The 17,402-nt window shown below is 45.1% G+C and overlaps 1 protein-coding gene across 3 annotated transcripts in view; it reads right to left on the bottom strand.

The window, feature by feature from the left end:
* The window catches only part of MDM2 (MDM2 proto-oncogene), a 58,139-nt gene that overhangs the window by 15,576 nt on the left and 25,161 nt on the right, over positions 1–17,402 (bottom strand). For all 3 annotated transcript variants that reach the window (XR_002908015.3, XM_024198227.3, XM_024198226.3), the window contains exon 11: positions 5,901–6,025. Coding sequence is in view for 2 of the 3 variants with exons in the window: in XM_024198227.3 (XP_024053995.2) it covers positions 5,901–6,025 (125 nt within the window). In the remaining variant the exon portion in view is untranslated. The remainder of the gene's footprint in view (positions 1–5,900; positions 6,026–17,402) is intronic.

The following is a 17,402-nucleotide window of genomic DNA, read 5'->3' as shown; positions in this document are numbered from 1 at the left end:
TGCTTTCCAGGAGGACTTGCCTTACCTGCTCCGAACACCGATTCTCCTCCTCATTCAGCCACGGAGCAGCCACGCTGTCAGGTGAAGCGCGGCCAGATTGGGATGGAGGAGGCGCCCCCCGTCGTGGGAGAGGAGGTCCGGGCGGAGTGTGGGGGGCCGCTAAAAGGCGTAGGAGGGGCCCGTACCAGTGCTAGCGGGCCCACGCCGGGGCTATGAGAATGACTCTTGCATTGTCCACATTCACCTTGTGAAGGACCTTGGCGATGAGGGGGAACGCATAGAGGAGCTGGCACAACCAGCTCAGGAGGAACACATCGGAGATCGCGCCTTCCCCTCCCTCTCCCCTGGAGCAGGACCGGGGGGCAATGCCGGTTCTGACGGGTTGCAAACAAGTCGATCTGGGGAGCTCCCCACTCTTGGAAGAGCCGGTGAGTGACCTCCGAGTGGAGCGACCACTTGTTCTGGGGGGAGAGGACCCTGCTGAGGCAGTCCACTTGCGTATTGCGGATGCCCGGGAGGTGAGCCGCCCACAGGGAGATATCATGGGCTATACAGAACTCCCATAGGTTTAGGGCTTCTCGGCAGAGGGCTAGGGAGCGAGTCCCGCCTTGCCTGTTGATATAGTACATGACGGCGGTGTTGTCCGTGAGGACTCTGACCACCTTGCCGCGGAGGTACGTGAGGAATGCCACACACACCAACTGAACCCCCCTGAGCTCCTTGACGTTTATGTGAAGGGGCAAGTCCGGGGCCGACCATGTTCCCTGAGTTTGAACATCCCCAGTGTGGGTTCCCCAGCCCAGGTCCGAAGCATCAGACATCAGGTCTATGGACGGGTTGGCCTCCCTGAAGGGAACCCCTTACAACACATTGCTCGGGCAGGACCACCATAGGAGGGAAGCGAGTATGGGGGACGGGACCGTGAGAACCTTGTCCAGACCGTCCCGAGCTTGGGAGAACTGGGAGGCCAGCCATAATTGGAGGGGCCTCATACGGAGCCTGGCATGGCGGACCACGTAAGTGCACGCCGCCACGTGTCCCAGAATCCGAAGACACGCCCTTGCCGTGGTCACCGGGAAGGCCGTGACAGAGACGATGAGATCCCTTAGGGTCTCGAACCTGTCTAGGGGGAGGGAGGCTGTGGCCCTGGAGGAGTCCAGCAGGCCCCCAATGAACTCTATGCGCTGAACGGGCACTAATGTCAATTTGGTCTCGTTCATGACCAGGCCTAGATCGGCGCATGTCGAGAGAAGCAGCTCTACGTGGGACTCCACTTCGAAACAGGACTCCCCCTTGAGGAGCCAGTCGTCCAGGTAAGGGAAGATTTGTACTCCCTCCCGCCTGAGGTAGGCCGCCACCACAGACATACATTTCATGAAAACCCTGGGAGCCGTGGATAGGCCAAAGGGGAGGACCGTGAATTGGTAGTGGTCCATCCCCACCATGAATCGGAGGAAATGTCTCTCTCTCTCGAAAATATGGACATGAAAGTACATGTCCTGGAGATCCAGGACCGCATACCAGTCCCCTGGGTCCAGGGAGGGGATAAGAGAGGCCAGGGACACCATGCGGAACTTGGAACGGGTTAGAAACCTGTTCAGGTCGCGCAGGTCCAGAATATGCCTGAGACCCCCTTTCGCCTTCGGGATCAGGAAGTATCAGGAGTAGAACCCTTTCCACCGCCCTTAAGTGGAGCAATCGGTCCATCTCCTGACACAGGAGGTGGACGTGTTCCGGGTCCCCCGGAGCCATTGTGGATGGCGGGTGATTTGGCGGGGGTGAGGTGATCTGCAACACGTAGCCCTTGGAGATGGTACTGAAGTAATGCGGTCTGAAGTAATGCGGGAACACGCCCTGAGAAAGGCAGACAATCGGTTGCAGAACAAAAACTTTGTTAACCCGGGGGTCTCCCTGGCAACAGGCCCGGTGCCCCCTGCAGACAGTCAAAACCGCCTCTTCTCTTGCCTCTTGCCCTTAGAGGGACCGGGCTGCAGGGCAGAGCGGGTCTGCCTCTGAGACCGACGCTTCTGGTCTCTGGGCCTTTTGTACGGGGGCTCATATCTGCTCCTCGCAGGTTGAGCCATCGGAACAGATTTGGCCTTGTCCTTAGCCGGGGGGACATAGAGGCCCAAGGTCTGCAAGGTGGTGTGGGAATCCTTCATCCCATGCAGCCTGACGTCCGTCTGGTCCGCAAAGAGCGCCTTGCCATCAAACGGGAGGTCCTGCATCAGCGATTGTGCCTCCGTCGACAGCCCGGACAACAAGAGCCACGACACCCTGCGCATGGTGATCGCGGAAGCCATCAAGCGGGCCGCCGTGTCTGTCACTCGGACGCCGCTTGCAGGGCCGCTTTTGCCACTGCCAACCCCTCTTCCACCAGGGCCTTGAAGTCCTTCCTGTCCTGGTCCGGGAGGAGGGGCTCAAATTTTGGCAGGGACACCCACAGGTTGAAGTCGTACCTGCTCAGTAAGGCCTGGTGGTTGGCTACGCGAAGCTGGGGCCCGTACTTGATTGCGAGCTCGGGACAGGCAGGGACATAATGTCCTTCGCAGCCTGCACCTCCTCCGGCGTCAACGGCGTCCGTACCGGTGGGGATGCCTGGGTCGACGGTACCGGACTGCTCCGCTCCACACAAGTCAGAGCCTTAGAGCCGGGGGGAGGGGGAGGAATCGAGGGCTGCCCAGCGCGGGACCAGCCTCCCTCTTGTCCTTATCGCGGCGGCGCTGCGAGGCCGAGCCCTTCCCTTGCTTTTTGGAGGGAGAATGGCGCCGACTAGTCGAAGGGGCCTCGCTATGTACCGACGACGTGGCGGCCGGTGCCGAGTCCAATCTGCGCACCGGCGTCGGAGTCAGTGCCGACTCCATCAGGAGAGCTCGAAGTCAGAAGTCTCTCTCCTTCTTGGTTCTTGTCTTGAACGACCTACAGATCTTGCAACGGTCGCTTATGTGAGTCTCACCCAGGCAGCGAAGACAGTCAGCGCGAGGGTCGCTCCTGAGCATAGAGCGGCGACAGGAGTCGCACGACTTGAAGCCTGGGGCATGGGGCATGCCCCAAGCGCACTCTAACAACTGAAGAACAATGTACAACGGTACCACTAAGGTCGAGAAGAAGGGCTGCAGCAGAGCTGGAGCACAAAAGTTCCGACTACCTTCACTGGCGGCAAGAAGAAACTGAGGGTGGGGGGAGCCCGTAGCTCCCCTTATAGCGCGATATACAGGCGCCACTCCAGGGGTCGCCGCGGTGCTCCCCCAGTACGGGTACTGCTAAGGGAAAAACTTCTGGCACCAGTGCATGTGGCGAGCACGCACACCTACTGTGGAATACACAGGAGCAATCACTCGAAGAAGAACTGTAGTCCCACCACCACTAGAATCAATTCTAAAATCAGACTTCTACCATTTTCCAAAGAAGAAATCTGTCACAATTCTGACATCTTGGAAAGCTTGGTATCTGGTTGTGTCTCAGTTTAAATATCATCCCTTATTACATTCAGAGACTTCAATTTGGAGTCATTCAAAAATTTTAATTGCATATAGACCCACTCTATGGCCTGACTGAATTTAAAAAAGACATTTTGAGCATTAATCACATAATTGAAAATGATTCCTTCATGTTCCTTCCTCATCTTAGGAAGAAATTCCAACTGGACCCAAAGAAGGAATGGCAATAATTTCATGCTCTGCAACACCAATTTGGTTCAGATGTCTTTGCAGCCCCAGAATCCTTAACTTTGGAGCTTCCTGAAAAAGTTACACTGTCTACTTAAGTCATTGTCTAATCTGTATTCCAAATTATCAGGCAAATTGGCAATCAGCACGGACAATGTTAGAAAGAAATGGGAAGATGAGTGATCAGTTTCCCTTACCAACATTCAGTGGAATCAGATTTGTTCCACTATACAACCCCAAATCTAGCAAGTGGTGTTAAACTAGGTCCAGTAGAAAATTCTTTGGAGAATGCACTAGTTTCCACATAGACTTTTCAAGTCCAGAGTACCCAGGTTTGACAAATGCTGGCGCTGCAATGCAGCAGGTACTCAACTTACACCATATGCTTAGGGATTGTCCTGCAAACTGTCTTTTCTGGACAGAGGTAAATATATGGACCAATTTCTTTCTGTCCACCAATCTGGAACTGCAGGCTAGCCACACCATCCTAACCAATCCATCTTGGAAACTGAAGGCCTTTGAAACAGTATGGTTGGGTAGAACTTGATCACAGCCAAACATCTAGTTCTACAATGGTGGCAGTCCCAAGTGCACCCATCTAGGGGCCGCAGGGATATGCCAGTCACTTTGGGAAGCCATGCGGAGCTGGGTAGGGAGCCCGCCAGCCCCCCCTTCCCCCCCCCCCCCTCCTCACTAGTGGGGTCCTGGGTTGCACACCGCCCCCGCCCCCTCCCAGCACCAATGGGGGTCTCAGGCCGCCCTCCTACCCAACCAGAGCACCTGCAGCACCCCTGGGCCACCTCCTGCCCCGGAGCACCCAAGTGGGTGTGTAGAACAGGTCATGGGCCATGAATTTTAGTTTACTGCCCGTGACCTGTCCATGACTTTTACTAAAAATACCCGTGACTAAAACACAGCTTTACTTAGAAATAATAACTATATTAGGCTTTATTTTCTTCTTCATTTTTCTACATATACATATATCTGTTAGTCAATTGTGAAGAGGTCAGCAACACTTCAGGGATATTCCCTGAGCACAGAAGGTTGACCTTGAGTCTTAACATATGCAATAATTCAGTCTTTTGGCTGAACAAGTTGCCCCTTCAAAGGGTAAATCTTCAACAGTGACCTGTACCTCCATGGGGAACCCTGAAAAGTGAAGCCGGGATTCCGGTTGCCATCAATCTAGAGGCTACATCGGCCATGTCTACTGCAGCCTGGAGATGATCTGGCCACCAGCCTACCTTCTTCAGTAAGAGCCTGGAAGTGTGTTTTCCCATGGAAGCGTGTCTCAAAAATCTGAAAACTTAGAATAGTTGACAAAATTCTACTTTGCCAGTAATGCTTGATAATTGACTATTTGGAATTTGCAAGCTGGTTGATGTGAATACCTTTCTTCCCAGAAGATCCAGGTGGTTAGCTTCATTATCCAAAGGGGTAAATTGGCTATGCAGTTGTCTCCACTTTTCACCACCCAGTTTGCACCATGAAGGAGTTCGGAACAGGATGAGTGAACAGAAAACTCTGCTCCCTTAGCTAAGAAAATATATATCTTTCTCTGCTTTTAGAAGTAGGTGCACATGGTGCTGGAGTGTGCCGCACCATCTTAGCTGGTACTAGGAGAACCTCATTCACTACACTAGGAGCACCACCCTACTAGGCCAGCACTCTGTAGATTGTCCAGGAGTTGTGTGCTGATTCCTGGACCTTGTCCACAGGGATCTAAAGCACCTTAGCAATGCTCCTGAATAGCTGCTGGAATGGTTTGTGATTATTAGGCACAACATAGTAATGCTGGGGCAACTGCCTTCTCAGGAGATGATGATGATAGATCCAATCCTCATTCCTCCTCTTCCTCGGGCTCTGGGAGAACTCAGCTTGCTCTCTTGAAGAAGAGGGATATAGTGTAATTTTCTACAGGACTGTACAATTCTGGATAATGTGTATAAAGGTCCCACGGTCCTCAATATGGCCAGTGAGAAGGGTCCATTGTAAGGCTTGTTTTGGGGTTTTGCCATTTTGTTTAAGTGGTTGTTTGCTTCCATGTCTGACCCCTTCTTGTTCATCAGTTGCTGCCCTTTTTCAGTAAGAGCGGGAAAATTGTGTCATGTGACGGGAATAGCCTGCCTAGTAACAGGAGAGCACAAAAGCCCGGCACACCCTGTGAAGCATGCTGTCTGTCCCACAGGCAGCCCAATGTCTGTGGAATAACATCAAGGAAGATCAACTCACCTGTTCCCAAGTGTGCTCCTGATCCTTGTCCAGTCCACTGTGTTCCTGGTTGCTGTCCTTGTCCGTTCTTGTACCAGCCGTGGTCCCGATCCTGTTGTGACGTCCCTGTTCCCCTCCTGGTATCCCTGTGAAATGGTGATGTACAGTTTTACCTATTTATCTTGTTGACCCACTTATAGTTTTGAGGTCCTGGCTTTATGCCAATTTGTGCGTTAACTATCGAGTTATTTTAATCAATCTTATTGTTGTTAGTACCCATTACTTGCCTAGTGCTTTTTTCTTCCTTTGGTGGGAAGGTCTGCGGGGTGAGGGAAGGGGATTGCTACCAGTGATCAGATATGGATCAAGGGTACCTATAGGAAGGAGGGAGGGGAAATTACTTCCTGGCTTCTCTTCCAACCTATTCGGAGTTTAACACCATTGTGGTTTGAGGGGGTCCCCAGAGCATAGGGTACCAATGGTATGCCTATAGGTTATGGAGGGGCCAAGAGTTTCTGGATTCTGCAGCCAGGCAACTTCCCTTGGTGGGGACCAATGATGGTCCTTCCTCAGTGTCAGATGCTTCAAATGAAAACAGAGTCCAGTTCTAATGGCGACACCCTCAGTGCCATCGATGTCATAGCACCCCTACTGCTGGATGGCAGTGGAGAACAATCACGCTCTTAGTAGTATTCCTGTACCAAATGGTATCAAAATCTCCCAACAGAGAACAGGTTCCAAAAGAATGAGAAGTGCATGGATCAGGGAGGAGAATGATATCCTCACTGGTAGTATACCTCTCCCTGCACAGGGGATGAAGATTGTCTCCTGTACTGATGGAGCTGGCATAAGAAGTGTCTTGGAAGTCATAGCTTATATATGTGATCATATCAGTACCACAGGTGCAAATGGCTCTTTGTAACGTCGTCGAGGTTTCTGTAAAGGGAAATCGTGTCTTACTAATCTATTAGAATTCTTTGAAGGGGTCAACAAACATGTGGACAAGGGGGATCCAGTGGACATAGTGTACTTAGATTTCCAGAAAGCCTTTGACAAGGTCCCTCACCAAAGGCTCTTATGTAAATTAAGCTGCCATGGGATAAAAGGGAAGGTCCTTTCATGGATTGAGAACTGGTTAAAAGACAGGGAACAAAGGGTAGGAATTAATGGTAAATTCTCAGAATGGAGAGGGGTAACTAGTCGTGTTCCCCAAGGGTCAGTCCTCGGACCGATCCTATTCAACTTATTCATAAATGATCTGGAGAAAGGGGTAAACAGTGAGGTGGCAAAGTTTGCAGATGATACTAAACTGCTAAAGATAGTTAAGTCCAAAGCAGACTGTGAAGAACTTCAAAAAGATCTCACAAAACTAAGTGATTGGGCAACAAAATGGCAAATGAAATTTAATGTGGATAAATGTAACATAATGCACATTGGAAAAAATAACCCCAACTATACATACAATATGATGGGGGCTAATTTAGCTACAACAAGTCAGGAAAAAGATCTTGGAGTCATCGTGGATAGTTCTCTGAAAATGTCCACGCAGTGTGCAGAGGCGGTCAAAAAAGCAAACAGGATGTTAGGAATCATTAAAAAGGGGATAGAGAATAAGACTGAGAATATATTATTGCCCTTATATAAATCGATGGTACGCCCTCATCTCGAATACTGCGTACAGATGTGGTCTCCTCATCTCAAAAAAGATATACTGGCACTGGAAAAGGTTCAGAAAAGGGCAACTAAAATGATTAAGGGTTTGGAACGGGTCCCATATGAGGAGAGATTAAAGAGGCTAGGACTCTTCAGCTTGGAAAAGAGGAGACTAAGGGGGGATATGTAGAGGTATATAAAATCATGAGTGATGTGGAGAAAGTGGATAAGGAAAAGTTATTTACTTATTCCCATAATACAAGAACTAGGGGTCATCAAATGAAATTAATAGGCAGCAGGTTTAAAACAAATAAAAGGAAGTTCTTCTTCACGCAGCGCACAGTCAACTTGTGGAACTCCTTACCTGAGGAGGTTGTGAAGGCTAGGACTATAACAGAGTTTAAAAGAGAACTGAATAAATTCATGGTGGTTAAGTCCATTAATGGCTATTAGCCAGGACGGGTAAGGAATGGTGTCCCTAGCCTCTGTCTGTCAGAGGGTGGAGATGGATGGCAGGAGAGAGATCACTTGATCATTGCCTGTTAGGTTCACTCCCTCTGGGGCACCTGGCATTGGCCACTGTTGGTACACAGGATACTGGGCTACATGGACCTTTGGTCTGACCCGGTACGGCCTTTCTTATGTTCTTATGTCGTCGTCTTCTTTGGTATGGAGGGTAGTGGAAGCCACAGTGTTTCTCCTTGCTCTTGTACCGATGGTGAAGCAGTAGAAGCTGGTCCTGGGACCAAAATAATCTTAGACTTCCATGCCCGAAACTTGGCACCAGGGCTCTTTTGGGATCTGTGACCAGAGTGCAACAATTCAGCCAACTCAGAGGGAGTTGGGGAGGAAGTCTTCATCTTAGAGGAGGATTCAAAGGGAGACCTCTCTAGATTTTAGTGTGTGCTTTCCTGTGTTCAGGAGTCTTCAACTGTACTTCTACTCACCCCTGTTAAGGAAGCCTCAGTGCTAGGAGGCATGCTTCTCAACACCTCTGACCGATGTACAGGGGAGTCGCCCAGCCTGGATCAGACTGAGGTCTCACCTGCTCCATATGATGTTTTCTGATCCTCAACTCCCATGCCTGCTGGGTGTGTCTGGGCAAGGAGCAGTATCTGCATCTGGTGGAGATGTGTGCTTTTCCAAGGCAGTACCAGCACTTCAGAAGGTTGTCACTGACCGGGAAGGCATGAGGGCAGGAAACACAGTTTTTGAATCCTGTATCCTTGGGTATAATTCAATGTCCACAACAGGACACGGGCAAGGAGTCCCCAAAGGGGATATATGACTCCTCAGTGCCTAACTGTACTAAATAAAACTATCTAATAAGAACTGTATGTACACTATTTAGTTAAAGTCGAAGGAAGAACTTGGAGGACACTGGATTGTTGCATCTCAGACCATGCAGTGACAAGAAGGAACAGTAAAGGCAATTGGTACACACCACTCCTTACACATTTAGTTCAAAGCACGAGGAGGGGAAGAGCACAGGCACAGACCAATGGACACTCCCAGCGAGACTCTCCTGGTCTCAGGCGCATGGAGCCCAGGCATACCTACAATGGAACACACAAGGGCCAGCACGTGAAGAACCCAGTAGTAGAATGGCAAGCGGTAACAAGAATGTATGCAGAGAAACTGGGAGGCAGTGACAAATTCTTAACTCCCATTTTCAGAAAGCTGCTGAAATAATCCACGCTCACTGAGAAGACAGAAGGCAATAATCCGATTTTCTGAAAATGTGATTCCTCTAGGAATTGATTTCTTATTCCTCTGTTCTGTAGAAATGGAATAATTTTGCAGCATTGTAAAGCTGATTTAGTCCACTGAATATTTAATGTTTTGCTAATTTTCTATATAGTATTACTATTGCGTATCAAACTTTTCCAAGGTGAGTAATGATTTGGAGTTACCTTTCCAATAGATCCTTTGATTTTGAGCATATTTTATGTCCTCACTATTCATAATCAATCTTATAATACAGCTGTTTATTTCACAACATATCTTACAGTACAGAAACTCTATTGGTTATACATATATGTGGCATAATTGAGTGCAACACAAAGCCGTCTATAAGGTTCAGAAACACTATCAACTACACTATTCCTTAGCAATGTTATTGTATTTGGGATTGCATACATAATGGATATCTGTGCTCAGCACACAAAATGGCAATCATCAGGTTATTTCCATGTCCACTTTTAGGACATTCTGTTTCACGTAACTGTATTTTGGGCTGAATAAATTCTGATGCCAAAGGCTGAGGGGGGTTAATTAGCACACAACTTTTTTTTTTCTTTTTTTTAAAACACAAATTGTGGGAAGCACTCGTTAGCTATTATTAAAATTTTCAATCAAACATGTTTTTAGCTGGGGGAAATGTGAAGCTGGACAACCATGTTTGTTATTTACACTGGAGGTGAACTGAAGGCAAAGCATTAACAAATCAGAATGCAGAAATTTCAATACAGTATGGTTAAAGATAACTACTGTAAAGTTTTAACTGTACAGTTCTCATGTAGATGGCAGAAATAGTCCCATGTCAGTAATACTCTCTAAAATAATTGCTCTCTTAAATAGCTATGACTTCTCTCCTTTCTTCCAGTTCTGTTAGACATCCCCTTTCTACAGCAAAATCAGATAGTTTTTGAGTAATGATTTCTCTCTTATGGATTTTAAGTCACATCTCCCTCAAATCCTACAGAGGTGTCTTCCCCCCCCCCCCCCCGCCTTTTGAATGATCAAATCACAAGAACTTGTTTTTTCTTATATTATATATATAAATGCACATATTATAGTTCAGTTTATTCATTTTGTTTAATGTGATATGTTTTGTATTGGGTTTATTATAGGTACAGATATATATAATTTGTTATAAAAATAATGCAGTTCCATTAATGGAAAAAATCAACTGCAATATTAATAAAAGAACAGCCTCAGTGCAAACTACCATTGCATTATCAAACACTTTATCCACTATGCTATACAACTTTTCAATCAAAGGAAACTACACGTGTTAAATGAGCTACAAGAAACCTCCCTCATTCTTTAGTGACTTAGAAACACATCGAGTTTGCAAGGTGAATTGGAAAAAAAGAAAAAAAAAATCGAATGTCAAGGACAACAGAGATTCACAACAATATCTCTGCAGATGCAAACTACAATTCACTGAATTTTGCTTCTTTGTAAGTTAATCATAAGAATTTTCCTCTATTTGTTAGCTTCTCTATAGGAGGTACTTATTAATTTTTTTTCTATGTTATAGTAGGGACTGAGGTAGTGTAAGAACACAAAGATGAGTTACATACCAGTAAACACAGAGCAAGATCATGGACTGTATGAATCCACAAACCTGTAATGCAGCAGGAGCTCAGAACCTTTTAGTTAGCAGTATTCATAGACATTAAGTTCTGATTGTTTTCACCTTAGTTAGTACATGTCCAAAGGCCTGATCTAAAGCCCACTGAAGTCAACGAGAAGCCTTAAGAGCTTCCCACTGACTTCAAATTACTTTGGATCAAGGCTGCATATACATGGATTTACAAAAAGTTAATTAAAAAAAAAAAAAGAAAATCTATGCTGGCAATGAGGAAAAACAGATCTCATTCTCTAACAAAGAAAATACTGACCTTGAATCCCTCAAATCATTTTGATTATTATATAATACATTCAAGAAGAAAAAAATTAAAAGACAACAAATGTCAGGAGGGATTTCAAACGATTCTTTATTACATGTGCTCTATTTTATAAACAGAAAATAAAACCTTAATTTCCTTGAGAGTTGTGATTTCGTACAACAAAGGACACTAAAATAATTCAAATATATCCGGCATATTTTTTCCAACATTGAAAGATTTGTTTCTTTTAAAGGTACATGCACTTTTTTAATGCTATTTAATTTTAATGGACACTGACAGATAGTATTGATATTTGCTATTACAAATCCTCTCAAAATATTTTGATTAATATTTTGAGCCATTAAAATATTGATGCACGTATGAGTGGTGTCAATATTGCACAGCTGTTTGAAATCACTACAAAGCAGTGTGGTTTTATTTTGAATGAGCAAGGGCACAATCCTGTAATCCATATACATTCTCAAAGACCAAAGGAATTCTGCAAGCAGAAAAACTGCCAGATTGAGCAAATATTTTCAGGATTTATTTAATCCACCAGATATAATTCAGTTTGCAAACAAAGTCTGTCCTTTAACAAAACAAAAAACAAACACACACACACACACAAGGGCAATATTTACAAAGACCAAGGGGAAATATACCAGATGTCTAAAGTACTGCTAATAAATATTAACATTTACAATATACTACAAAGATTGAATCACTTGGAATTTTTATAGTGTCAGTGCTATTAGAGTAAAACAGTATAGGTCACTTAGAAGTAGTAACTAAGTAGACAGGCTGCCCTCCCCCCCTTCCAATTTTTCTATATAACTATATATTTGTTACTCAATTGTGAAGAGATCAGCAACATCTCTGGGATTTTCATTAAAAAAAAAAAAAAAAAGTAATATCCTTTCTTTGCCACAATTTTTAAACTGTCAGAACTCTTAACATCCAAGAGTTTAGCTTCAGGTGTGGTGTGGACTGGGGGCTTTATTTCTGGTGAGCTGTGTTAAGTCAATCCTTCTAAGCACAAATAGACGACTGCCAACGAGGAAAGTGTCTCTCTCTCCAAACCAGGGAATGAACCAGGTTTGGAATCATTGCATAAAGACATGCAGTATTTTCTATTTACATAAAATACACAAATATCCCTGCAGTTATTATAATTCACCATGTGATCATCCAAATATACACACCTTGTATCATTCTACACCAGATGAAGGATCACAAAACAGTGTACTAAATATCACACATGCAGTTATAAACCTTTACTGTCATGAGTACACAGTCATTTATTCAAACACACATATATATATATATTTTAAAAAGATCCTTCTGATAACAACATGCAGGTCGGTGTTAGCAGTAGCAAGAATACCCCTCACCTTGTCTCATGAGTCTATGTATTAAACAAAACATTTGGCCTGGTGGGACAGTTTGTGTGCCTACATGGTTGTGAAAGCATATAGCAGTGTGACAGACTCTACCCCCATGTTCTTCCTTTTTACAAGACTATGATACATTTGGTAAAAAGTGAGGTATTATTTGGACACTCAATCTGCTGAACATTATTGTCCTGGTAAAATATGTGTGGTAACATTGTCTGTAAAGTTGTAAGATTCTACACTGTATAACATTGCTATGACATGCTCCAAAGTTAAAAAAGCAGGCCCTAACTGGTTTTTCGGAGACAAAAAACACATTGACACCCCAGGCAGTTATCAGCATAATCAAATGTTTGAGCATTGGCCTGCTAAACCCAGGGTTGTGAGTTCAATCCTTGAGGGGGCCATTTAGGGAACTGGGGTAAAAATCTGTCTCGGGATTGGTCCTGCTTTGAGCAGGGGGTTGGACTAGATGACCTCCTGAGTTCCCTTCCAACCCTGATATTCGGGGGGGGGGATGGACATCTGGTTAAGCAGCCGTTATTTGGCAGGGAAAAGGGTGTGGATGAGAACTTTACATATTGGTAATGGAACAGCTGGGGGTCTTCCATGTAAACAGACTGACTGTTGCCTGAACCCCAGCTGAAGGTAATCCTCAAAGAGGGAAGAAGGGTATAAGAATGAGAAACAGAGGCTGCTAAACCACCTCTCTCCACTCACAACATCAAGAACATTTGAAAGACAAAGGAAGCATCATTGAACTGGAGGTGGTTCTGGCTGAAGCAATCCAGCCAGACTGCTGTAAGCTTATGCTGAGACTATTTTGCTTTTAAGTACACGTAGCTTGTTAAGTGAGGTATTAGTTTGCCTTTTATTTTCTTTGTACTCAAGTCTGACTTTTATGCTTCATTACTTGCAATCACTTAAAATCTATATTTCTGTAGTTAATAAACTTGTTTTATTGTTTTATCTAAACCAGTGTGTGTTTGGATCAAGCATTTGAGAACCTCCACTTGAGATAACAGGGTTTTGCATGCTAGAGTAGGGTTACCATATCTTGAGTGTCCAAAAAGAGGACACTCCACAGGGCCCCGCCGATGCCCCCGCCCCAACTCCACCCCTTCCCCAAAGTCCCCGCCCCAACTCCGCCCCCTCCCCTGCTTCCCGCGAACATTTGATTTGCGGGAAGCCTGAAGCAGGAAGCAGGCAGCAGGTAAGCTGGGGGGGTGGAGGGAGGAGGCGCGGCCCAGTCTGGCCCCCTCCAGCGGCCGGCCCCGGCCTCTCCAGCCTGGCTCGGCTCGGGCCCTGGGGTGCCAGCCCCGGGCCGAGCACCCCGGCCCAGCACCGCCGGCCCCAGCCCACGGCCCAGCACCCCCAGCCCCGCACCGCCGGCCCCCGGCCCCGCACCCAGCAGCGCCGGATTTTCCCGGACATGTTCGGCTTTTTGGGATTTCCCCCCGGACGGGGATTTGAGTCCCAAAAAGCCGGACATGTCTGGGAAAATCCGGACGTATGGTAACCCTATGCTAGAGGCTGTGAATTAACTGGCCAGGAGTGGTTGTTCTCACAGCAAAGCAGTGTAAAAGGCACCCCAGATTGGGGAATTGAGGGGACACAGCTGTTCAGCAATCCACACATGGTTCAAGCTAATTAGTTGTTAAACAGTTTTTAAAACTGGTTTAAAAGCCACTGTCACATAAAAAAAATTACTTTAAAGTAACCTCATGGGCAATGCGACTCTTGCATTTGGGGAGGCTGGGCCCGAGCGCTGGAAGCTCCCTAGAAAGGCGGAAGGGGCACTAATGCCAAATTCGGCCTTCTGCCCCCACTTGGTCCCCTGCCCACTTCCTGTGCTTCTCTGCCCCCTCCCTGAGGGCTCCCCTTGCTCGTGCCTCTCAGGGGGCAAAGAGGTGCGAGTGGGACGGACCGCAGGGGAGGAGGTTAAGAGGCATGAGAGGCCGGGGGCCTCCGGGGAAGAGGCAGAGTGGGCAGGGCCACAGGGTAAGAGTGAGACACAGGAGCAGGGCCTCCAGGTGAAGTGCAGGACAGGCCATGGCCCAGGCACCCTTTCAGCAGTGGGGCAGCCTGTTTGGGGAAACTTAGCATCCCTTGGCCTATTATACCCACTGTCCATGAGTAACCTTCTTACCCAACAGCCTCTTAGATTACTAAAATGGAAACAACAGATTTACTTTTAATTATTTTTGCAGCTTTCATTTGTTCATCTCTCATCTTGGACAAGTCACTTTTGCTTCTAATCATTTTACTTTCCGGTTCTGATACAATCATACTATGCTGGTATATAGCAGTTGAAAACAATGCAAGGGTTTTTATTTGTTTAAAAACTGTTTCCACTGCTTGCTACCCTCTAACGCCAGCTCTGGCTTTTACACATAAAAATGATTATGAACCCCCCCCCCCCCCCAAAGTGATCGTTATATCTGATGTTATCAGTCCTCATCCACAAAGGAAACCTGAACAATTTTCAAAAGATGGAGCCTGGGAGCTCAAATTCATAACTCTGGTAGATACTAAAATTCATGGTCTGAACAGACACTGGATTTATGGTTCATTACAACAATCTGCAATCCACTAACCTCCTCTTTTTGTCTTATGACTGCAGAGCTGTTAACAGGCCACTCTACCTTGAATGGTCCCTTAGATTAGAATATGTGCTAACTACTTGTACTAAACAATCTGTTCCACCTTGCATTTAGTTGTGACACTAGGAGTACCTGCCTCAGACCTGAAGAAAAACTGTGTGGCTCGAAAGCTTGTCTCAGAAGTTGGTCCAATAAAAGATATTACTTCACCCACCTTGTCTCTCCAGGTATCCACCCCCTCCCACTCAATAAATTAAAACTGGCAAACATTGCTAAGTTTCCAAAAATACAAGAATATTTACAAATGATAATAAATTAAGAGTTAAAACTAACCTGACATTAAATAAGGAGAATTTCAGAGAGCTCACCATACAAGTAATATGCCTGTGAACTTTGTTTTGCATTGATTATTGAACTAAAGTAATAAAGGTGCATTTGCCAATAATTTATGTATATTATAAATAAGACAGAGATGTACTGAAGGTTGGTCACCATTAACCCTGCTTCAGGTTTAATTTGCCTAGTTTTAGAAAAACTGGAGTATAATTCATGATGAACTCTAGGTCCTCAACATATGGGTCCGATACTTGTAAAAAACTGAGTCTGGTGCAGATTTCAACTTGGGACTTCAATATAAAAAAATTGGCATTTGATAGGATTACTGAGGTGCTCCAATTTATTTTTAAGATAGGTTTATGAATGCCATTCTCAGACTCTGAGGCTTATTAGCAAAGTACTGGAAAATTTTCATTTGCGTACATGGTATCTTCTCTACTTTCTTTTTAATCTCTGAATCCTGAAAGAAAACCTCACAAGACTAGAATGTGAGAGGATACGATAGCAAACCCTGATAACTTGGTTTCTTAGGACAGCTGCCATGTCTTAGGAGCGTCTTTGTTTTAATGTAAATAGTATATATTTTGGGGCAAATCTTGGATTTTTACCTTATGAGGAAAGTTTATAATTTTTTTGGTGATAAAAACTACTTCATATGCAGCACTCAAGAATGCACAAAGTACTCCTGAAAGACTTAATTCAAACAGAAATATATCGATTTTTCATGATACAGAAGTCTGCCCAAGGACATGGAAGCCCTGAAATATCCAGCTCCACAGCGCTGTGAGGAGGGGAAATGATTTTACTGGCCCATTTTCACAATTTGTACAAAAAAATTCTCTTTTAACTGTCAGAAGATTTCCTAGTCATACTATTACAAAATCAATTTGGCTATGGGCAGGTTCATAGCATTCCAAGGGTTACACAGAATAGCCTATACTAGGATTCCAACTTTGTGGACTGCTTATTTGTTTTATTCCTTTGCTAAAGTTGACAACTAAGCAAAGGGTACCCTACTCTCAGGGGGGAGGAAATATTCTTTATAAAAGGAAATTATATAAATTGACATTCTCCAAAGCAGGGAATGATGAAAAATAGGTACCCACTGTGCTAGCTAGAGGTGCAATTCTTTAGCAAGAGGCAGCAGTATTTTGTTATGATGCAAATTGTATGAGAGAGAGTAGAAGAGGAGAGTTAAAACCCTTAGTAGCAACAGTATTTACTGCCTCTTTCTGAACATATGACTTTACATTGACGTTTCCTTCTTCTCAATAGCCCCCAGATCACTTTGCTGTTTGGTTCTATCTTCTGCATCCAACACAGGAGTTGTCTTCAAGTTTTAGCATAGTTATATTTATGAAGTAACACACCATAATAATAAACAGAAGCTGTGCAACTTTATAAAAAAAAAAGTTTTGTGGGTTTAAAAGTAACCCTCAACTACAAAGAAGCATCTGCCTGAAGACGGAAAGGTGTTTCTCTATTGTGACAGAACCAGCACCACAGAAATCCTGCAACCATCGCTATAGCCTATTCCAAAATTCTATAGGTTACTCCATCCCTATTTAAATACCTGGGCCCTTCTTTCCAATATGCATTGATTAGAAAAGGCTGTACATGAGAGAGAGGCAACCAAATCCTTCTGGAGGAAGGAAGCCAAGTTGCTCTCTTGTAAGAGCATTCATAGTGTTGTTCCCCAAGTGACTAAGAGAAGGGACAAAACTGAAGGGACTATATGTCCACAGTTTTATCAGAGACTAGCTTTATCCTTCCAGCTAGCAAACTGCTAAAATTTAAGAATTTAAGTGATCAAAATTTAAAAAGGAAAACACCACAAAATGGTTTTGTTCACTTATTTGCCAACTATAGTACAATATGAATTATTTATGTCCATAATTCAAAAAGTATTAGAAAATGTAAAAA

This window comes from Terrapene carolina, unplaced genomic scaffold (assembly GCF_002925995.2).
Source record: "Terrapene carolina triunguis isolate 2854851 unplaced genomic scaffold, T_m_triunguis-2.0 Scaffold68, whole genome shotgun sequence".
NCBI lineage: Eukaryota > Metazoa > Chordata > Testudines > Emydidae > Terrapene > Terrapene triunguis.
Note: the sequence above shows the minus strand (reverse complement) of the source record. Positions and strands in the feature narration are given on the sequence as shown.